General features: G+C 39.8%; 1 protein-coding gene and 1 long non-coding RNA gene across 3 annotated transcripts in view; both read right to left on the bottom strand.

Annotated features, from left to right (window-relative positions):
- The window catches only part of LOC106508196 (uncharacterized), a 259,868-nt gene that overhangs the window by 37,937 nt on the left and 198,314 nt on the right, over positions 1-23,617 (bottom strand). The gene's annotated exons all lie outside the window — the stretch shown is intronic.
- On the bottom strand, positions 13,445-14,486 carry OR9A2 (olfactory receptor family 9 subfamily A member 2). The gene has a single exon (XM_085005554.1). The coding sequence runs from the start codon at positions 14,387-14,389 to the stop codon at positions 13,445-13,447; it is 945 nt and encodes a 314-aa protein (XP_084861680.1). The 5' UTR covers positions 14,390-14,486.

The following is a 23,617-nucleotide window of genomic DNA, read 5'->3' as shown; positions in this document are numbered from 1 at the left end:
AATGCTACTCCTGCTTTCCTTTGATTTTCCACTTGCATGTAATATCTTCTTCCATCCCCTTTCAGTCTGAATGTGTCCTTGGGTCTGAAATTGGTCTCTTGTAAACAGCATATATATGGGTCTTGTTTTTGTATCCACTCATTGAGTCTGTGTCCTTTGGTTGGAGCATTTGATCTACATTTACATTCAGTGTAATTATGAATAAGTATGTATTTATTGCCATTTTTTTAGTTCTGAATTGTTACTTTGGTTTTTTTTTCTTCTTTTATTGTCTTCTCTTATGACTTGCTGATTATCTTTAGTGTTATGTTTGGATTGCTTTTTCTTTTTTATGTGTGTGCCTATTATAGTTTTTGGTTTGTGGTTCACATTAGATTTGGATATGACCATCTGTGTGTGTACAGAATTGTTTTGGGTTACAGTTCTCTTATTTTCAAATCCATTTTCAATGTTCTGCATTTGTCTTCTTCTCTTCTCATGCTTGTTAGCTTTGATATCATATTTGTCAGTGAGCGATTTTCTACCTTTATATCCACCTTTTCGATCTTTGTCTTTGCCAGTGAGTTTTCTCATTTGAAATGTTTTTTGCTAGTTGTGGCTTTTTCTTTTCTGCTTAGAGAAGTTCCTTTAGTAGCTGTTTTAAAGCTGGTTTGGAGGTACTGAATTCGTTTAGCTTTTGCTTATTGAAAAGGTTTTGATCTCATCACTGAGTCTGAATGAGAGCCTTGCTAGGTATAGTGTTCTTGGTTCTAGATTCCTCCCCTGGATATACATTTAAAATCATCTTAAATATATCTTGCCACTCCCTTCTAGGGTGCAGAGTCTCTGCTGAAATATCAGCTGTTATCCTTATGGGGGTTCCTTTGTATGTTAATTGTTGGTTTTCCTTAATGGCTTTTAATATTTTTTCTTTGTATTTAATTTTTCTCAGTTTTATTACTATGTGTCTTGCTGTATTTCTCTTTGGGTTTATCCTGTGTGGGATTCTCTGTGCTTCCTCAACTTGAATGAATGTTTCCTTTCCCATATTAGGGAAGTTTTCAGCTATAATCTCTTTGAATATTTTCTCTGCTCTTTCTCTCTCTCTCCTGGGACCTCTGGGACCTCTACGATGTGAATGTTATTACATTTAATGTCGTCCCAGAGATCTCTTAGTTTCCCCTCAGTTCCTTTCATTCTTCTTTCTTTATATTTTCCTGTGACAGTGATTTCCACCACTCTGACTTCCACCTCACTTATTCATTCTTCTGCCTCAGTTATCCTGCTCTTGATTCCTTCTGGTATATTTTTCATTTCTATATATCATGCTATCCATCTTAGTTTGTTTGTTCTTTAGGTCTTCTAGCTCTTTGTTAAATATTTCTTATAACTTCCCTACTCTGTGCCTCCATTTTTCCCCAAGGTTTTGGATCACCATGGCTATCAACACTCTGAGTTCTTCATCAGGTAGATTGCTTATATCCTCTTCATTTAGATGTTTTTGTTATGCCTTTGTCTGAAAGCTGTTTCTTTGTTGTCTCATAATATCTAACTTTCTATATTTATTGTCCCCCTGGGAGCAGGTATGGAGATGCAGCAGCTGGTGCCCAGTCCTAGAGTTTTCAAGGGTGATAGTGGCTCACATGTACCTAGAGCACATGATGGGAGCAGTGGTATTACACTATTACACTACCTCCCCTAGAGCCAGGTGGCTGTTAGGAATGGGGCCCTGCAAGAGTTGGCAGTGGTGCATGGTTCCCTGGATTGCTTTCTGGCAGGGGATGGTGGCAGCACTGGCTCCAGTGACCCCTCCTCCTTCCAGGTACCTCTTAGGATGGTTTCCTGTAACTGGAAACATCAGCAGTTGATCATGAAGTCCCTCCCTTTGTTAGGGAGACTCTAGGGACTGATTTCTGTAGCTGGAGTGGGGAGGCACCTTTCTGTAGTCACCCCCTTTGTTTAGCTGGTCTATGGAGCATTCTCTGCAGCCTTAAGGCAGAGGCTGTCCTTAATTTTTGCTAACAGGCTTTCTATGTAGCTGTAGGACTTGTACCATTCCTGTGCTGATGTCAGAGAAGTCCCTGTAGCTGCTGCAAAGTAAAAATAGGTGCAGATAGGCCCCTCTCATCTCCTTTGGCTCGCTGTGCAACATGAACTGCTTTTGAAGTCCCCTGCTTGATTGTGGCAGGGATCACAGAGGTTGTGCTATTTCCCAAATCATGCTGCCAATCCACTGGGCTGTGTGTGTTGTTTCCAAATTAACTTTGTAAGCTGTTACATTTAGAATGGATAAGCAATGAGGCCCCACTATATAGCACAGGGAACTATATCTGTCTCTTGGGATAGGCCATGTTGGAAGATAATATAAGAAAGGGAATGTGTATATATACATTTTACATATATATGACTGGGTCACTTTGCTGTACAGTGGAAATTGGCATAACATTGTAAATCAACTATTCTTTTATTTACAAAAAAAGAAACTGACCTCAGAACACTTAGGAAGAAAATAACTGTCACCAAACTTATCAGTAGACATCATCTCTGCACTGTGGACCCCCAGCCTCTTGCTCCCATCACATCTGGCCAGTGGTCTGAGAGAAGTCATCTTGCTTTGAGTCTGCAGTCCTGAATAGATTTATGAGCAGACCCCATTGTCTATCACCATTCAGCTATTTTTTTTCTTTTACATTATAGCTATAATTTTGTTCTGTGTAAAATTCTTTTCAGGACTTTATCATAATCTTTCCTGTTTTCTACTAGTTCCTTAAGTGACTTAATCAATGTACAATGATTGCTACCATGGACTTGCCTAGTAAATACTAACTGTTCTCTCCCTTATAATTTTTGCTCCTAGGCTACCTTCTGCCTTGTAGCTCAGAAGACCCAGGTGTTATTTCTATCATGGACACTGACTAACCATATACATTTGGACCATGATTTATGTAAAAGGAAAGTGTAGATGATCTCCGACAGCTGTTCCACCTCCGACATAATGATCTGGTATGGGCTTGGTCTTTTATATACTGTATTTTAATTTTTTCCAACATCCTAAGTGTCTGACCCTGTGATACTCAGAGAGGTTAGGTAACTTCCCTAGGGGCACACAACTCAAAGCCGGTGGAGCAGAGACTTGAGCCTCAGTTTGGTTATAAATTCTGTGTTTTTCCATTTATCATCTTCCAAAGTCAAGATAGAATTTGGGGGAAAGAATCTGGTCTACTGGAAATCCAGTCTTCTGCCATCATAGCTTCTCTAAGCACCGTAATCTCTGCTTATGTTGTAGAGGGTTTAGGAAGGTAGCTTACTTATGAGAGCAAAATAAAATAATCTGGAAGGGAGTTCCCTGGTGGCTCAGTGGGTTAAGTATCCAGCATTGTCACCTCTGTAACTTAGGTCATGGCAGTGATGCAGATTCAATTCCTGTCCAGAAAATTCCACATGTCATTTGGGTGCAACCAAATAATAATAATAATCTGGCAGAAGCTAGTCCTTTCCTAGAATCCAAACTCCTGATGGAGAAGTCCCTGTTTACATGATGGCTTTCTTAGTGTTCTCATGATTGACTGAAAAACAACTTCCTCTTCCATGAAATGTCTATTTACATGACTGGAAATACATGCCAAGAAACTAACAATTAAATAAGCCAGATTCTAGTGAAAAGTGAGAATGAAAACATGGAATTCCCCATTTTCTTCCTGATACCACACAATTTTCTTTCTAGAATGAAGTCAGGCATAACTGATCTGTGAACAATCCCGTTTTTCTCCCCATGGCTAAGTTGGAGATTCCTCCTCTGTACCATCATCTCATCCTGTGCATGTCTCTGTGAGGTACCCTATGACAATGTTTGCTCACCAACACACCCCTCCTATCCCTTCTTGCACTGTGAGTGATTTGAGAAAAGAGCCTGGACCTCATCTCTGAGTTCTCAGAATGCCTAGCACAAGTGTCTTGGGTAGAATGAGTGTTCATTTATACCACATGTGTGGGTGTGTGAAAAGGCTGGGGAGAGGGTTAAGAGGAACTTGAAAAGTGAAAAGAAGAGGAGAGGAGCAGAAGGGTAGAGGAATAATGGAGAGGAAAAGAGAGGAGGAAAAGGAGAGAAAAAGTTAAAAATAGATGGATCCAGACAGATCTGGTTCCATACTACATTAATTGCTTGGATCCTAAAAATTTCCCTAATAAGGGGAGCATGGATGGTGTTTTAGATCCCCAAGTATGAGCTTCAACTCATATACTGTATCCCACAGCTCTTAAAATATGAGTCGTCCCCTTTCTCCAGTGGTGATTACTCAAGTAAATCGTTGTAGGCTTTGGGTGCAAGTCTGGGAAATCCTACTGGATACACTTGTCATGGTATCACAGGGCTTTACTTTTGGTACATGAGATTCTTTCTTTTGATGACACTGGGTCTGAGAGTTGGTTCAAATCTGGAGACTGGGCAAAGGGGTGATTTCACTGGGATAGCTAGTCTGAGCCTTCTCATTCATTTTTGATTTCTTTCAATTATGCACACTAAGCAATACTCTTGTTGGTTGCTCATATGTCTTGCCTCATGAACCCCATGTTTTATTTGCCATACCCAACGATCCACACGGTTCAGGCCCCTCCTGTTTGCCTTTTCAACTTGCTGACTAATAGGGAAAAATACGCACACTTTGCATATGACAAAGTGCTTCCATGTGGCCTTTGTTATTCTGGCTACCTGTATCTCTTTGCCACCAGGAAATCCAGTTCTGTAACAGCATCTCCTAACAATAGCCTCAGCTGATGTCCTCCTTGGCCTCCTTAACTTAATGTTTTTATTACCTTGCTAAGCAGAGTATCCTCCAGGGCTCTCTCCCAAAGACATGGTCAATTGGTGAGTTTTTCAGTCTTATATAACAGCCCTATTACAGCATGTCCACTTTTCTAAGCCTTTTGATCTCTTCCTTCAGAGTCTTTTGGCATCTCAACTCAGTTTAGTGAAGGTTGTCATTTTTTTCCCCAAGTTCCACAAGTCAGAAAATAGCTTATATTAGACTCATTTCTCAGGATGCTTGCCAAGGTGTTAATTCTGCATGACAGGGAAGTGGTTCCACATCAACAAACTCCCTTATTTATCTGGATGTTCCAACCACCCCACTGATTCACCATCCTCTGGATTCAGTCCCAGGCATGCTCTTCCCGTGCCTGCTACTGTGTGTTTTGGCAGTTGTTGCAATATCTTTGATGCATATTATCTCTTTTCTGTTAGCAGCTTTAGCACATTTGTGGACTTAGAACAATAGAAAATAAATTTGGGAGAAGAGGTAGTAAAAATCTTGTTTCATCAAGACCAGACTGCCTCAGCAACAATTCTTTGAGAACAATGAAAAGGGGACAGGGACAGTTTCTCACACAAACATACCTATCTGAATGGGGTAAGGGAAGATCAGCCATGTCCAAAACAGTTGTGATAACACTCGAAGATTTTTAAATACTTCATAACTGTAAGATATTAAGGCAATGACCGTTTTGCGTTAAATCCAAATAATGCATATACCCAGGGTAGAAATCCTAAGACCAAGACAGAGCCTAAAAAAAAGGGAAGCATGTGGTTCACTAAAAGCAACAAAATACCCCCCAATTCAGTTCAACTTCCTTATCAAATTAATTGTACCCCTGAAACTTACAGGTAGACCAAGAGAAAAAGGGTTTGTCCATTGTAAGGAATAAATACTATCAACCTCAGTTTAAACTGTCCTATTTATAATACATAGAATTTAATTTATAAGACACGCACACACAGGGGGGAGGAAGAGTGGAAAGGAGGGAGGGGGAGAGAGAGAGAAAACAACCATTTTTAAGAGAAAAAGCAATAAAACTAAATTCAGAGCAGATACAGTATCAGTAAGGGACTTTAAAACAGCTACAACTGACAAGGGAGCTCTTGAGACTGGCTGGCTAGTTAAACAACCATAATTGTAGAAATTATCATTTTTTTGGTCTTTTTAGGGCCACACCCACAGCATATGGAAGTTTCCAGGCTAGGGGTGGAACCAGAGCTGTAGCCATCAGCCTACATCACAACCACAGCAATGCCAGATCCGAGGCATGTCTGCAACCTACACCACAGTTCATGGCAATGCCAGATCCTTAACCCACTGAACAAGGCCACAGATCAAACCTGCATCCTCATGGATACCAGTCGGATTCTTTTCTGCTGAGCCACGGTGGGAACTCCCTGTAGAAATTATCATTTTAAAAACACTGGGAAATTGCATTAAAGGCATACGGCAAATGAAGAAATATTCATGTAAGAAAGCCTACTAAAACTTGGTAAGAACAGCAAGAGTCTATGGCACTTGAATCATCCTTCCACCTCCCAGCTCGGTGTGATGGAAACTCTGCTCCAGGCAGGCAAAGCCAAGAACAATAGGTTCCTTTTCTCCCCAGTTCCAAGTCAAGGGATACAGTAGCTTCCCATAAGAAGAAGATGGGCAGAATTTCTCATCTCTCCCCCACAACCATATGTTACAGAAAATAATTTCCAGGAATGTGCAGACAAGGGGACTGGGACTTCTTGTTTCTACACAGTTTCCATTCACAGAGTAAAGGAACAGCACACTGAGAATACGAGGGCCCCAATCACTCTCCCTCAAGCTTACTCATAAGGTGAAGGTTCCACATTAAAAGAGGTAAACCAAGAAGTTCAAAGGCTACTGCCATTGCCCAGTACCCTGCAACTAAAGCAGAGTTATCATATAGAGAGAATTGCACCACTGTCCCCATCCCTGGCTCCTGAGTCATGGCTCAGGTATTTTGCCCAAGAGGAGAGCCAGCTCTGAAAGAACTGACTTTATTTGAAACGAGTGTGGGGAAGTTTAGGCCTGAAGGCAGCTTGAAAACAATGAAGGTTTTTGTGGTAAGCAAAGGAGGCTGATAACTTCATGTCAGATATAAGACAAACTAAAGGCCAGCTAATTTACCCAGAGAACCAGAGAAAAAGAAAGCTAAGAAATGCCTTTTGGGGTCAGAATAAACCTCAAATTCTGACCTCAAAGAGTATCTCTGCAGAGGAGCCCAAATATAATTGGATCAGACTATGAAGCAATTTATGCCCCAAGACGTTGTTTTAAAAAAAAAACACTACAGCTATTCAGCAATTAGTGGGTCCTAACAGTTGGATGTAATCAGGGAAAGAGACAAAGAGAGCCTTGTTAAAACCACTGTCAAGCCAAGGTTACTGTGTGTTTGCCTAAGAATGTGGCCTCTGAGGAGCGACACTGGGGGTCCTGCCAGAGAAATGGACTTCACTAAAAATAGTCCAGGACACTAAACAATTCAACAAGCAAACTGTAATAACAAGCCCTGGGGTGGGGTAACAGTATTCAGAATATTACCATATAATACCTAAAATGTTTAGTTTTCAACGAAAAATCACAAGACATGCAAAGAAATAAGAAATATGATCCATGCATAAGATAAAAAGCACAAAAGAGAAATTGCTTGCAAAAGGAATGATGGCACATTTAATGGTGAGAGGCTTCAAAGGAGCTATTATATGTTCAAAAACCTAAAGGAAGGAGTTCCCATTGTAGCTCAGTGAAAACAAGCCTGACTAGTATGATAATGCGAGTTAAATCCCTGGCCCTGCTCAGTGGGTTAAGGATCTGGCGTTGTCATCTGCTGTGGTGTAGGTCACAGACATGGCTCAGATGTGGCATGGCTGTGGCTGTGGCATAGGCTGGCAACTGTAACTGATTTGACTCCTAACCTGGGAAACTTCCATATGCTGCAGATGCAGCCCTAAAAACAAAAAAAATACCCTAAAAAAATTTAAAAAGTAAAATAAGTATAATGACAATGGTTCTCCTCATAGAGAATATCAACAAAGAAATCAAAATTATGGAAAGGATCAAATGCAAATTCTAGATTTGAAAATAAGTGAAAGGAAAAATTCAGTAGAGGAACTCAACAGTAGAATATTAACTGACAGAAGAATTAATTGGTAAGCATGAAGACAAATCAATAGGAATTAGGCAATCCTAAGAACAAGGAGAAAAAAAACAAAGAAGAAAAATGAACAGAGCCTCAGAGAAATATGGGACACCATAAAATGCACCAATATACATGAAATGGGAACATCAAAAGTATAGTAAAGACACAAAAAAGTATAAAAATATTTAAGGAAATGATGGTTGAAAACTCCAATTTTGATAGAAAACATCAGTTTACACATTCAAGTAGGATAAATGCAAATGATCCACACAGAAACATAATAATAGTAAAACTTCTGAAAGACAAAGGGGGGAAAAAAACTTTAATGCAGCAAGAGAAAAAAGACTTCTCAAATACAAGGCAACCTTGATAAGTGTAACAGCTGACTTCTTATTAGAAACAATGAGGACTAGAAGGTGGTGGGATGATATATTCAAAATTCTAAAAGAAAAAACACGGTCATTCAAGAATCTTATACCAACAAAATTATCTCTCAAAAATAAAGGCAAAAAGGGAGTTCCCATCGTGGCTCAGTGGTTAAGGAACCCGACTAGCATCCTGGCCTCATTCAGTGGGTTAAAGATTCTACATTGCCCTGGTGGTGTAGGCCATCAGCTGTAACTCCAATTCTACCTCTAGCCTGGGAACCTCCATATGCTGTGGTTGCAGCCCTAGAAAAGCAAAAAAAACGAAACAAAACAAAAAAGGGAAAAAAAGGCATTCCCAGATATATTTAAACAGTGAGTTTGTTGCTAAAAGATTTGCCTTAAAAGAAATACTAAAGGAGGTTCTTCTAACTAAAAGCAAATGACCCCAGATAGAAACTAGAATAAAATACATGCACACAAAAATTAGCATGAATAAAGCTAATTCTATAATTATATAAGAGGTCATAAGTGCATATTTTCTCCTGCCTTCCATTAACTGATTAAAAAAAAAAGAGCTGTATAGAACATGAGATATATAATTGTATTCTTGAGTGGATAAATATAAACATGTAATGCATTTGCCAATAACAGCACAAAGGAAAATGAGTGGGAGTAAAGCTGTTTCAGAGTAAGGAAACGGCAAAAAATAGCAAATTGAGTCTCAGGAACAAATTGAGAGAATCCGAAAGGGTAAAAAAGGATAATATAATACATATTTATTTTCTCTTTCTTCTTCAAGATTCTTTAAGAATTATATAAAATAATCATTATAACAATATATTGTTTAGCTTGTTGCTACATAGATGGAAAAATATAATTGCACCAAAGGGAGGGGAAGGGAATAGTGCTGCATAGGTGTAAAGTTTCTGTACCCAAATGACACTATTAGTATTAATATGAAGTCAATTCTAAGTTAAGACGTGTATGATAAGCACTAGAGCATCCACCCCCTCAAAAAAAACCTTAAAAATGTGAAATACATAAATAATTTAAAGTGTTATTCTCAAAAATATTTACTTAATGAAGTAATATAAACCATAATTTATGTTAGATGATATAATGGAAAAAATGGGCAACATGCATAAACAAGAGAGGAATTTCAGCAAAGAAATAAAAACTGTAAGGAAGAGATAATCAGATGAAAATATTATAAATTAAGAAAACATTGCACGTAGATTCCTTTCATGGCCTCATCAGCAAACTCAACACAGCTGAAGAAAGAATCATTTTAAAAATAGGTCATAGTTCATGTTTACTAATTTTGTAACCCTCTGATAACTCAGACAATAATATATTATTTTCCCATCAGAAATGAATAAAAGTCTAGTCTCCGACATTCACATCAATACTCAGAATTTTTCTTTTTTTCCAATCTGATGTATCCGATTTGGTTAATGGATGAGTAAATTTTGACAAGTTAATTAACCTTTTTGAGCCTCAATTTTCTCATTTGTCAAATGGTCATAATACTACTTAACTAACAGGATGCTGCAGGATTGAATAAAAATATAGAGAAATTATAAAGTAATCAGTAGATAATTAATACTTGTTCCTTCCATCTACCTACTTCCAAAGCATTTAAAGCAACTTATTATACATATTAGATATTCAATACATAAAAATCAAATGATAGAAAACTTATATGCAGTGTCTTAACTCAAAGAAATGAAACAAAAATAAAGAGGTTAAGAATAAACCTTGGAGTTGGACAAAACTGCTTCACATTATAGTTCTATTCAGTTTTGAGAATAGCTATCAGATATTAATTTAAAAGCTGAAGATATTTAAATTAGGCACAAAATTAATATTTCTGATGGTGATATAGAAGGCATAGAAATTCTAATTACATAACACTCCCTTCTTATTCCTAACTCCTAATAAGAAATATTAGCATATGTAGAAAATTGGATATTTTAATTTATATCACATACACCAATATTTATGCATCATTAAGTATGAATATAGAGGAATACCTATAGAAATACAGAAAAATAATATTCTATAGAAAAAGTGAATGTCTTGTCAGAGATACATCACTGATACTCCTTGTGTAAGCATTTTCCTTTCACCAAGGAAATCCTCTAGAAGAGAGAATATTAAAAACTTGCCTGGCTGGAAGTAGCATTCTCATTAGTTTTGTTTTTATTTTTACTTATGACCATATGACTAAGAATGCCAAATATATATATTAATAGAGGTCAGTGTTTATATTAAGTAAAAATTGCAACATATTCAATCTGACATACCTCAAAATATACACGAGTTATTGTGCAGTGTGGTAATTACAAATGCATAAGGAGTTCAATAAAAGTCTATAATTAGAATTTCTTTTTAGATACCTATATTGATCAGTTTTGAGGAGTACGGAGAACAATTAGGTGGAATGAAAAGATATTAATGTTTCATTGTGTGTCTATAGTGGTGGAGATGAGCATGAGGGACCTCATTTTATTTTATACAAGATATTTTTAGCTAGGAACTATCTGTCTCCTAGCTCCCAGTGTGAAGCTAAGTAGGCATTCTGTTTTGTCTTGTCTTTTTTTCCCCCCACCTTCCACATGCATACATGCGGAAGTTCCCAGAAGGACCAGGGCTCGAACTTTCAGGAACCTGGGCCACTGCAGTGACAATCCCTGATCCTTAACCCACTGCACCAGAAGAGAACTCCAAAGTAGGTATTCTGGATGAGAGTAAATTTATATTGCAGGACTAAGAGTGATGGTGTTATACACTTAATATTTGTATCCCCCCGTATTCACAGTGCTGCCGTGTTTGGAGATGGGCTGCCAAAGAAGTCCTTAAAGTTAAGTGAGGTCATACAGGTGGAACTCTGACTGGATAGGATAAGTGTCCTTATAAAGGAGACACCAGAGTTCATTCTTTTCTGCTATGCACACCACAAGACCATGTGTGGAACTCCAAAGGAGGTGGCACCTGCAAGCCACAGAGAGAACCCTCACCAGAAACTGAATTGGTCTGAACCTTGATCTTGAATTTCTAGCCTCCAAAACGGTGTAAAGTAAATTTCATTTTTGTTTGTCACCCAGTCTATACTGTTTTGTTACGGAAGCCAAAGCAGACAAATGCAAACAGACTAATGCAGATTGCTTTATTTGGGGTCAAAGACCGAAGAGAAAACCCCAGTACGAAAATGTCCCAATCACTAGTCTCTTCATCTGGAACTTGCCTTCTCCTCTCATAACCTAGACTCCATCTGTGTTCATTTGAGAGAATAAGCAAAAGGACTACAGCATATAAAGAGGTGGTTGGGAATAGGACATCACTGAGGTAAAGGAGGAGAACGGGATGTTGGGGGTGAGAAGGGGTGAACAGGAGTGTGTTAGCAGTGAGAGGTCAGAACCTAGACTCCTGAGAAAATGGGGGGAATGGGAAAGGAGGAGGAAAAGAGAGGAACCTGAGAACTGAAGAACAAAGGGAGAGGAAGAGGAGGGAAGCTGGTGGGTGAACGTGGGACAAGCAGGGGATGCTAGAGGCATGGCGATGACAAGGGAAGACCCAAAAGAAACTAACTGAGGGCTGTGAGGCTCCCCTCAATTCCCTACTGTGTCTCCAGCAGCCCAGGGGCAACCTAAGACATACAAAGCCTTTGCAAATTAGAAAAAGTTACCTTCTCTGCGTGAGTGAACTAGAAAAGTGGGATTCCTCTAGTGAGAACAGACCTCATGAAATGAAGGGGGGAGGTAGGAGATACCTAGACAACGTTCAGCCTTCAGCGCTTTCTCAGCAGCACAGCCCCACCAGGGAGGGTGTTTGCTTGGCTGGCAGAGCATGGGCTAGATTGAAGACCTCCCTGGGCACCTCGTCTGGGGCTCCTATTCAGTACCAATAACTCAGTAGACATGGTGATCTCGCCTCTCCTACCAGTGGGAAAACATCCACACACAGTGCCCTTGGGAACCCTAAGTAACCCCATCAAGCCCTGCCTGGCAGCTTAGTTGCCCCATTCAGTTCAGGGCTGGCAGTATGTGCTGAGTGGTATTATTTCAGTGAACTCCTCTCCAAAGCCCTTGCTCCAACAATTTGAAATTTCTGCAATCACATTGTCAGACACTATGCCCTGGAGTTGAGGAACTGACAATGAGGTGGGTGGTCCCTCATTTGTTAAAGTCTGCCCATAGCCAAGACCTATGGATGGTACTGACACTTGAATTTGGAAAACAAAGAATCCTAGGCATTATGCAGCCTGAAGTCTGAATCTGGGAGAAGTCTGAGCAGAAAGCGTTGCTTTTAGCATCAGTAAAACACAAGATGATCTCAAGAATTAGTCATTTCAGTCTTACTTGTCTATATCCCTACACACCTCAAAAGGAAGAGGCTAAAGAAACACCCTGAAGTTTAGCAAAGGGAGTGTTTTCCCCTTCTTATCTCCAAATATTTGGTTTTTTATGTCATGAAGATTTGCCTAATGAGAAGCATTCCAGTCTCCATATCACCATTCTAGATTGATCCCGTGGGAAAATGTATATAATACTACTTTTACTTCACAGTAGCAATGGGACCAGGATAATTCAGCAAATAACCAGAAAAAAAAAAAAAAGAGAGAACCCTAGGATATCTTAAAAGCATATAGCCATCTGGTCAAGAAATTTCACAAAAAATATAGGAAAAGAACCAGCACGAGTTGGTGAAGAAACAAAGTAAGCCTCTCTACATTTGGTCTCTGATTATGCCATCTATTGCACCCTACACCTTCCCATTTCATTCTTCTACCAGGAAATACATGTTCCAGATGAATAAGAAGCCAATAATTTGACCAACCAAATGGTTACAAATGTGCATGTATTTCATTTCCCTGGGTCCTCCCACATCACAAGAACAGGAATATGGTTCTTCGGGATCAACAGCAGAAACAAGCAGAAACTAATAGTATGAGATTCCAGTGATCAGAGAATAAGTTCCATTTTTACCTGCCTTGCCACTGCCATGGCCTGATCAGGAGTTGCACAGGCTATTTGATTTTTGCAATGGCGACAATGGTGCTAGAAGCATTTTGCAGGTGGCTGAATAATCCAAGATGATGATCATACCATCTAAATTGACTGAGAGAAGAGCTAATCCTTCAGGAGTTGATAGCAGCATTTCACTCCATCTCGAAAGGCCTCTTTGACTTTGTCATTCCGGAGAGTGAAGATGAAAGGGTTCAGGAAAGGGGTTAACACAGAAATCAACAGGGAAACTATCTTATTGTACTCGGCAGCCTGCGTTTGCTTGGGTTTCACGTAGAGGAACAAGCAGCTGCCATAGCCAATCACGACGAAGGTGAAGTGGGAGGCACAGGTAGAGAAGGCTTTCCTCCGGCCCGATGCCGAGGGGATCCTGAGGATGGTGGAGATGATGTAGGTGTAGGAGACAATGGTTGGGGCCAGAGAACCAACAATAATGAAAACAGCCATTAAAAAAAGAACAAACTCTGTGAAAAGAGTGTCGTCACAGGAGAGTTTGAGCAATTGCCCTCGGTCACAGTAAAAATGGTCTATCAGGTTTGATTTGCAGAAGGTAAACTGAAACGTGGCATAGACAGGCCAGATTTCAGAAAGGAACCCAAACACCCAGGACACAATGACCACCCAGATGCAGGTGCGGCTGTTCATAATGACACTGTACCTCAAAGGGTTGCAGACAGCCACGTAACGGTCCACAGCCATTGCTCCCAACAATGCAAACTCTGTGGTGCCCAGAGCAAGGTACAGGAAGAGCTGGGTGACACACCCAGGCAGCGATACTGTCTGCATCCCAGGGAGCAGAAGCCCCCAGAGCATCACAGGGACGATAGTGCTTGTCACCAGGATCTCCAAGGCAGAGAGATGGCCAAGGAAGAAATACATGGGGGACTGCAGACGTTTATCGACGCAGACGAGCACAATGATGACCGTGTTTCCCATCAGGGTCACTGAGTAGAAGAGAAAGAATATAGCAAAAAGAGTGTGATGTATTTCCTGGGACCCAGGGAAACCCAAAAGGCAGAACTCAGTGGCACTTGAGTGATTGCTCATCATTTTGTCCTTGTTTCTGCTCCTGTGAAACTTAGAGATCAAAAGAGAACAAACAGGTGCCACATGGTCCAGCTCTCAAGAGAGAGGGAGGACAGATTAGGATGAGGAACTATTTCCAACCTGATGAGCAGGTGAGGTGCCCCCTGCTAGGATGCTCTGCGCAACGTCAGACCCAAATGTTGTCACCTCACATCCAACTCTAGCTGCCTACAATGGGTGAAAACCCCATCTTCTGCACTGGTGTGAAGAAAACCCCCCTTGTCTCTTTTCCCCAATGGATGTGCTTTCTCACAGGGAACTAAGATAAGGATCCTTGAAAGAGGCCTGTTTTGATGCCCATCCAGCCCCTGTGGTCCTGGGGTTGTTCTTTCCTCTTGGGTTAACTGCAGCAGATGACATAATTGTACTTCACATGATATTCAAAGGATGGGAACTGGAATCCCACTCCTCATCCTTCACTGGTGTCAGTAGAAAAGAAGCAGAGTCTAAGAGGAACATCACTGCTTTCCTCATATTTTTCTCCATAAATTATAGAGGAGCTAATGTTCTGAGTGGGAATTTTTGGAGACTGAGATCATTTTCAAGATCGACTCCTTCCTCTTTAACTTCATATTTCCAAAAGTTTGGGCAGGAAGGAAAAAGATGGCACCTGACAGGTTTAGACCCAAGGCTCTCAGCTGCTTAGGATGCCTGAATCTCTCACCTCACTCCATCCATCCTGTTCCACTAATGTCATCTTCTCAGAACACTCTTTCCAATCACCCTTCCCCAAGCAGGAAAGACATGCTCATCCTTGGACTTGAGTTTTCTTCATGGCACGTATCATTACCTGATATCATGTTAATGATTGTTTATTTATACCTTAATAGAACATGAAACAAATGCAGCAGTGATCAGAGGAAAAACCCCGGCCCCTTGGAGCTTATACTCAAGGAAGTGGTGGAGACGATTCCAACACACACACAAAAACAATTTAAGTAAAACATTTAGAATGTTGCCTTATTAATCATACCATGGAAAAATAAAGGCAAAAAGAGGGACTGGAAGTTTAATTTTATTCATTCATTGTTCATGCGTTATACTGGAATATAAACTCCATGAGAGTAAAGACATATCTTCTATATATTACATGAAATTATATCATATATATAAAATTTTTGTGGAAACAAAGAATAGTGGTGAAAATTTTAAATTTTTTGGTAGATGAAGGATGTATGATTGTGTAACATAAGATCAAAGAGTACTAGGTCCTGGCCAAGGCTCATGAGCTGTATGCCCTTCATCCTATTCTCTTGATCTGCCTCCCTTCCTCACATTATTGCTTTTCCTTTTTCCTTTCCCATCCTGAGGCAACTGGCTCAATATTTCTGTGGATCATTTCTGATGGGCAAGCAGGCTTCAAGGACAGAACTGTTGAAGGATCTCAGTGGTCTGCTTTCCCGCAATTGTGCCTAACCACTGCTAGAGGAAGAAAAATGGGAGAAAATTCTTCTGACAGACTGAGGTAGCTGTGCCTAACCCAGCCTTGGGTCAGAGAACAGCTGAGTCTGCTCTCTGCTGTGCAGGGAAATTCAGAGATTATCCCATTCTCTCTGCTACTCCCCCAGCCCCCTCCTCGCCTTCTCGGTGCATGCTTCTAGACAGCAGCCAAGCCCAGAACGCCCCATCCTGATCCTCTCCTACTCTTCCCTCTGTAGAGGGGAACCCTGAGAAGACACTCACCTCTAAGGATGGGCTCAGCACCACTTGGAAGGCTCTCTGGGGCTCAGCCAAGGAAAATCCTTTCCAGTTACTGCTGAGCCACAAACATGGGTCAGAGCTACGTGTGGCTGCCTCTACTCATGGTGAGGAAGAAAAGTGTCCTCAGGTAGGAGCATAGGGAAAAATCCAGAAATAAGAGTGTTGTGGGGAGCCAAGGGTCTCTCTCTCCTTCCATCCCCATTTTCCACCTTTCCAAGGGGACTCAGCCACTGAACCTGTTCTTAATTAGCCCACTTTCAGGGCATCCCTCAGCAATCAGTATGGGGAGAACAAAACAAACTTGTAGTCATTTCCCTTTTTGACCAATTAAGTTTCAGAACTTTTCCAAGTTTGTGTTTCATGGGAAACCTCAAATCTCCCCAGAGGCTTCTCAATATCAAGGCTGCCTCCTCCAAGGCCCCAAGTCTAGGCTTCCAGAAGATTGACTCAGACTCTGAGCAGAACCCCCATTCTTCTCTACGTTCTAAGCAATTCCCAGATTCTCTTAGATCACCAGAGCCAAAATCAGCTCCCCCAACAATAAGAAATTCCGCAATTGATCCCCTGCATTTTAGTCTCAGTCAAAGCCTTAACTTAAATAAAAATCCCCCATCACATCTGGTTTCTCCTCACTCATTTTATAGAGCTGCTGGTTCTAACCCCACGGGTCCTCTCTCAGAATTCCATACAGAAGTTGAACCCCTTGATCTAACTCTGCTCTCCGGTATTGCTCCAGATTTCCACTCTTCTATATGTGCATTCACGCAAGTTTCTTCCAGACATTTGTATCTATGGCAGGTCCCCGATTACCAGCCAGGCACTTCTATGTAGGAAGAATATAAAGATAGCCTAATGTAGGCAGTTATATTTAAAACCTGGGACAGCTGCCAGAATAAAACGTGGAGTTCCCATCCTGACTCACCCAACTAGTGTCCATGAGGATGTGGGTTTGACCCCTGGCCTTGTTCAGTGGGTTAAGGATCCCGTGTTGCCATGAGCTGTGGTATAGGTCACAGATGTGGCTTGGATCTGGCATTGCTGTGGCTGTGGTGTAGGCCGGCAGCTGCAGCTCTGATTTGACCCCTCTAGCCTGGGCACTTCCTTATGCTGTGAGTGTGACCCTAACAAACAGACAACAAAAAAGAATATAACATGGAAATCTGCTTGGTGCTGGAGAGAGACAGACATGTGAGAATTAAAAAACATTCATCTAGGGATTTGGGATTTCATTTTAAGTATACCTGTTAAATCTGAGAATGTCGACTGAGGTAGAAAGGTGTAACTTGAGAATAATTTTCCATTCATTCCCCAAAGAGTCCAAGTCTAACCAGATTATCACATAATCTTAGAAAAATTTCCTAAGCAGGTATCTATATGTTCTTTTGAAGAAAATTCTGTGAAAATCTGTTTTACAAAATTTTTCTCTTTCACTTAACCATACATACATAAAATATACTCTCCAATATCAACACATATTGCCCCACTTCTTTTTTGCCTAATATTCCTTTAAATGAATGTCTTGTTCTTTATTAGCTAGCCCTCAATTAATGAATTTTTTTTAATTTTTATTATAAAAATATTAATATTTTTAGACATTTGTAAGTCAGTACAAACTTTTTACATGGAAACTACATAGACTTAAATATTCTGGATAGAGATACATATTGTAGCTCTTGCATTTATTGGCACTCCATAGACTTTGGATTGATTTTCACAACATGAGGGCTATATTATAAGAGAAATCTTTATCTACTAATATACTACAACACTAAGACGTAATCAAAATTTTAGTGTAATTTTAAATCAAAAAAAACAAAAATAATATATACTTAAAAATAAAGAAATTTAGGGAGCAGGATCAAGATAGCAGAGGATTAAGATGTGGCACTTACCTCCTCTCATAAACACATCAGAAAAACCATCTACATGTGTAATGATTCTCACAGAACACCTACTGATGCTTTCAGGAGATCTCAGACCTCCAAAAATGGTAGAAACCCTCCACATAACTGGATACAACACAAGGAAAAAATGAGAGAGAGAAAGAAACGAGAAAAAAGGAATCAGGATGGGACCAGCACTCCTGAGAGGGAGCTGTGAAAGAGGAAAGAAATCCACTCCCTAGGAGGCTGCCTAACTGACAGAGAGATCAGCCAGGATGGAGGGGGAGCCTCAACGCCTCAGAGAATATCTCAGCAGCTGTTCAGATGAGGACAAAGGAGAGAAAGTGCCACACAGACCATCAGTACCACCGCTCAAGACACCTCAGCCTGGGACACTTAAGTGGGTGCTGGGCACTGAGACTTAGACAATGAAGATCCGTTCTGAGGAGAGGACTAGGGTTGGTTGTATGGAGACAGCCTGAGGGGGATAGAGAGCACTATGGGCTGGGAAGTAGACAGGCACAGCTCAGCAAGGGCAGGAGGAGGCCCGGGCCTGAAAGAGAAACAATGCCCCATTGTTGGGGAGTGCGAGAGGAGTAGAGGTGGGACTACATAGGCTCTTAGTTGGCAGGGCACTTCTTGTATGGGCTGCAGGGGTAGGTGCAAACTGCTCCAGCCATCTCTGACTCCCAAAGTGAGCTTGGCATGCCACCACTATAGGTCCCATGAAAAGGCACTGCCTGTGCCTCCAGTCACATCAGGAATCACCACTGTGGAGGGCCCTGCAAACAAGCACCACCCACTGGGAATGCACATGCTCTGCTGTTGCCACTACCAAGGACTCTGGGAGCCACCCTCACCTCCTGGAGGGTCACTGGCACTGCCCAGGGCCCTGCAACTAGGAGCAGCTTAAAACCTCACCTCCCCATGTGTCCATACCACCTCCAAGCAATCAAGCAATACCTGTAGGCATTGCCCATTGCCCCCACCTCCCTGGAAGCACATGAAGACCTACATCTGCACACACCCAATCAAGAGGATAGCAGCCTGCTCACTCAGAGGAAAGAGACAGCAAGCATACAAGCCAAAATAAATAAATAAATAAATAAGCCCTCACAAGCTATCCAGGGATGCTCTTGCATATAAATAACACTCCAAGACTAAAGTAGATAACTGTTTTCCCTAAATTCACAGGATAAGAAAAATACAAGCAAAATAAAGAAGCACAGGAACAATTCCCAGTTTAAAAAAAATACAGAAGAGTTCCACTGAAGGAGCAAACAATAAAACAGACTTCTGCAGTCTAACAGACACTGTGTTTAAAAAGTAGGTAATAAAAGAAAACATTGAGGAAATTAAGAATGGATATCAACAATATCACAGATTACTGTAAAAGGATACTAGAAACGATAAGGAGGAGCCAAGAAAAAGTAGAAAATTCATTTGCAGATGAAAGCTGAGTTAAAGTCAATGAAGAGCAGAATGAATAATGCAGAAGAAGGAATAAGTGACTTGCACGATAGAATAATGGAAATCATCCAATCAGGACAGTAGACAGAAAGCCAAATCTTTAAAAAAAAATGAAGAAAGCAATACAAGAGATCTATGGGATAATATAAAGTGGGCCAATCTATGCATAATAGGGATTCCAGAAGAAGAAAAATAAAAGGGAATAGAAAATACATTTGAAGAAATTATGGCTGAAAACTTTACAAATCTAAAGAAGGAAACAGATATTCAGATACAGGAAGAACAGAGGGCCCCAAACAAGCTGATCCCAGACAGAACTATACCAAGGCATATTATAATAAAAATGGCCAAAAATAAGGAGAGGATTCTAAAGGCAGCCAAAGAAAAACTAATAGTTAATTATAAGTGAACCTCCATAAGGATATCAACTGATTTTTTTAAGAAATACTACAGGCCAGAAGAGAGTGACAAGATATGTTCAAAATTCTAAAAGGGAAAAATTTGCAGCCTATAATACTCTATACAGCAAGATTGTCATTTAAAATAAATGTAGTTTGTTTCTCATTTATTTTCCTGCAGTTGATTTCTAGTTTCATGCCATTGCTTTCAGAGATGATGCTTGGAAAACTTTCTATATTAACTACACAGAGACTAAACAACATGCTACTAAGAAACCAATGGGTCAACGAGGAAATCAAAAAGAAAATTAAAAAATATCTGGATACAAACAACAATGAAAACACAACAATGCAATATTGGGGATGCTGCAAAAGCAGTTCTTAAAGGGATGTTCATAGCAATACAGGCCTCCCTCAGAAAAGAAGAAAAATCTCTAATCAACAACCTAAATGAATTAGAAAAAGAAGAACAAAAAACCCTAAAGTCATCAGAAGGAAGGAAATCATAAAGATCAGAGATGAAATCAATAAAATAGAAATGAAAAAAGAAAAAAAATCAATAAAGCCAAGAACTGGTTCTTTGAAAGGGTAAACAAAATTGACAAACTTCTGGCAGGCTCACCAAGAAAAAAAGAGAGAGAGGACCCAAATTAAAAAAATAAAAAATGAAATAGGAGAAATCTCAATGGATACTGCCAAAAGAGAGAGAGAATGCTATAAACAATTATATACTCACAAATTTGACAACAGAGAAGTGGACAATTTTCTAGAAACATATAGCCCACCAAAACTGAATCAAGAAGAAATAGACTTGAACAGACCAATCACTAGAAATGAAATTGAATATGTAATAAAAACACTCCTTACAAACAAAAGTCCAGGAACAGATAGCTTCACAGGAAAATTCTACCAAACATGCAAAGAAATTATACCCATCCTTATTTTCCAAAAGATTGAAGAAGGAACACTTCCAAAGACATTCTGGGATGCCACCATCGCCCTAATACCAAAACTAGACAAAGACACTACCACAAAAGAAAATCATAGGTCAATATCTTTGATGAATACAGATGCAAATGTTCTCAACAAAATTTCAGCCAGCTGAATCAAACAACACATAAAAAATTTCATACACCATGACCAAGCTGGAGTCAACCCGAGTTCACAAGGATGGTTCAACACATGCAAATCAATCAATATCATACACCACATTAACAAAAGAAAAGTCAAAAACCACATGATCATCTCAATAGATGCAGAAAAAGCATTTGACAAAATCTGACATCCATTTATGATAGAAACTCTTACCAAAATGGGTATAGAGGGAACATATGTCAACATAATCAAAGCCATTTATGACAAACTGAGAGTCAATATGATACTCAACAGAGAAAAGCTGAAAGCCTTCCCACTAAAATCGAGAACAAGACAAGGATACCCACACTCACCACTTTTATTCAACATAGTATTGGAAGTCCTAGCCACAGCAATCAGATAAACAAAAGAAATAAAATGTATCCAAATTGGAAGAGAAGAGATAAAATTGTTACTAAATGCAGATGACATGATACTATATATAGAAAACCCTAAGGACTCCCCACAAAAACTACTCAAACTGATAAACAAATTCAGCAAAATAGCAGGATACATTAACATTCAGAAATCAGTTGTATTTCTGTATACTGACCATGAAATATTAGAAAAGCAATATTTAAAAATTCCTTTTAAAATTGCACCCAATGAAATTAAATATCAGGAATAAATCTGACCAAGGAGGTGAAAGACTTACATTCTAAGAAATATAAAACATTAATCAAGGAAATTAAAGAGGATTCAAAGAAATGGAAAGATAAATTATGCCTCCTGGATTTGAAGAATTAATATTAGTAAAATGGCCATTAGGTGCCAAGACAATCTACAGATTTAATGCAATCCCTATCAAATTACATATGACATTTTTCACAGATGAACTAGAACAAATAATCCAAAAATTTATATGAAACCATAAAAGACCCAGAATTGCCAGAGCAATCCTGAGGCAGGGGCAGGGGGGAAAAAGCAGGAAGCATAACTCTTTCAGAGTTTAGGTAATATTATAAAGCTACAGTAACCAAGACAGTGTGGTACTGGTATAAAAATAGACACACATATCAATAGAACAGAGAACCCAGAAATAACCCCAACACTTATAGTCAATTAATCTTTGACAAAGGAGGGAAAAATATAAAATGGGAAAAAGACAGTCTCTTCAATAAGTGGTGCTAGGCACACTGTATAGCTGCATATAAACCCATGAAACTAGAACACATTGCCACATCATGCACAAAAATAAACTCAAAATGGCTTAAAGATGTAAACATAAGCCATAACACCATAAACCTCTTAGAACAGAACATAGGCAAAGTATTCTCTGACATCAATCATACAAATATTTTCTTAGGTCAGTCCCCCAAGGCAATAGAAATAAAAACAAAAATCAACAAATGGGACCTGATCAAATTTACAAGCATTTTCACACAACAAATGAAACCATTAAAAAGAAACCAAAAAGACAACCTACAGGATGGGAAAAAAATAAATAGAATCTGGCTTTGGGTTGGATGTAGGAACAGTGGGACTGAAAATAACACAGGAGGAGGGGGTTTAAGTAAATTTAATGGATGTCAGAGTGTGATAAGTAACTCCCATACAGAGATGTCTTTTTGGCCAAGTTCTAGCAACTCTTCAGTTAATTCCTGCAAACATCTCTGAAGGGAACCGAAATTGTGCTTTGTAAAAAAGGAAGACAGTTTCTCCACCCAGTATAGCTGATAACACTGACAGCACAATCTTAAAGTGCACAATTATGCTGAAAGTGAAAGGATCTCAAAATAGTGTAAGATCATGGATAAATCCTTGAAATTGGAACCAGGAACTTAAATGCTAATTCCTTTTCATATTTATTAGCTGTGTTTATTCAATGTGAGCTCTCAGCCCTCTAGCTTGGGTTTCTTCATCTGAAATGTCAGAGTACCAATGTCCATGCTCTCTGGTTTTTCTCATTTCCACCTTGCCCAAAGTGAAGGCACAATGAAACTGAAATGGAGCAAGATCACTAGTTTTCAATGGTACCCCCCACCCAGACTCTCCTTTCATTATCTTTGATCATGGAAAACTTCTGCAAAGCTAAACCTTCTGTCAGACCCAACTGACATAAATTTTAAATCAGAAATTCTCATTCAGAGCATTCTAAGAAAGGGAGCATCATGCATTAAAGTCACTCATCTTTGCCTAGTGGACACCAGCTTGGCTTAGTGGACACCAGACACCACTTAATGATCACTCTCTTATTGAAGCTTTCTCTGCACCACAGACATGATCAGGCTCCCACACAGAATCTACTAAATATCCTTGTAGTAGATTCTGTGTGCATCACCCAGACTGTCTTCAGGATGAAGACATTCCCCCAGTCCACAGCTGAGGCCATCCCCAGAAACTGCCCTCACTAAAAATAAATGTTTTCCAGGATTACACTCCTTCACCTAAGGCAGCTTGCATCCAGTGACTGTGGATGCAGGAGTGCAAATGCCCAAACACTGTGTTTCAATTAGGGACATTATTTAGGACAACTCTAAAGAGCCACCCTCAGTCCAGAGCTCCTGGTGGGATTGGAGCCTCTGCTGAAAATTCATCTCAGCTCAGCTTCCCCCTCTGCCCAAACACCTTCTCCCTCAATCCAAACAGGAATTGTCGCTAGGTCA

Source organism: Sus scrofa, chromosome 18 (assembly GCF_054392235.1).
Source record: "Sus scrofa isolate SSC_HxYL_T2T_F1_AM1 chromosome 18, Sscrofa_HxYL_maternal_Yorkshire_Landrace_v2.0, whole genome shotgun sequence".
Classification (NCBI taxonomy): Eukaryota; Metazoa; Chordata; class Mammalia; order Artiodactyla; family Suidae; genus Sus; species Sus scrofa.
This window is presented reverse-complemented; position numbering and strand designations above follow the sequence as displayed.

What these genes read in the sequence shown, in the direction of transcription:
- OR9A2 (XM_085005554.1), bottom strand. Translation starts at nt 14,389, where the DNA reads ATGATGAGCAATCACTCAAGTGCCACTGAGTTCTGCCTTTTGGGTTTC.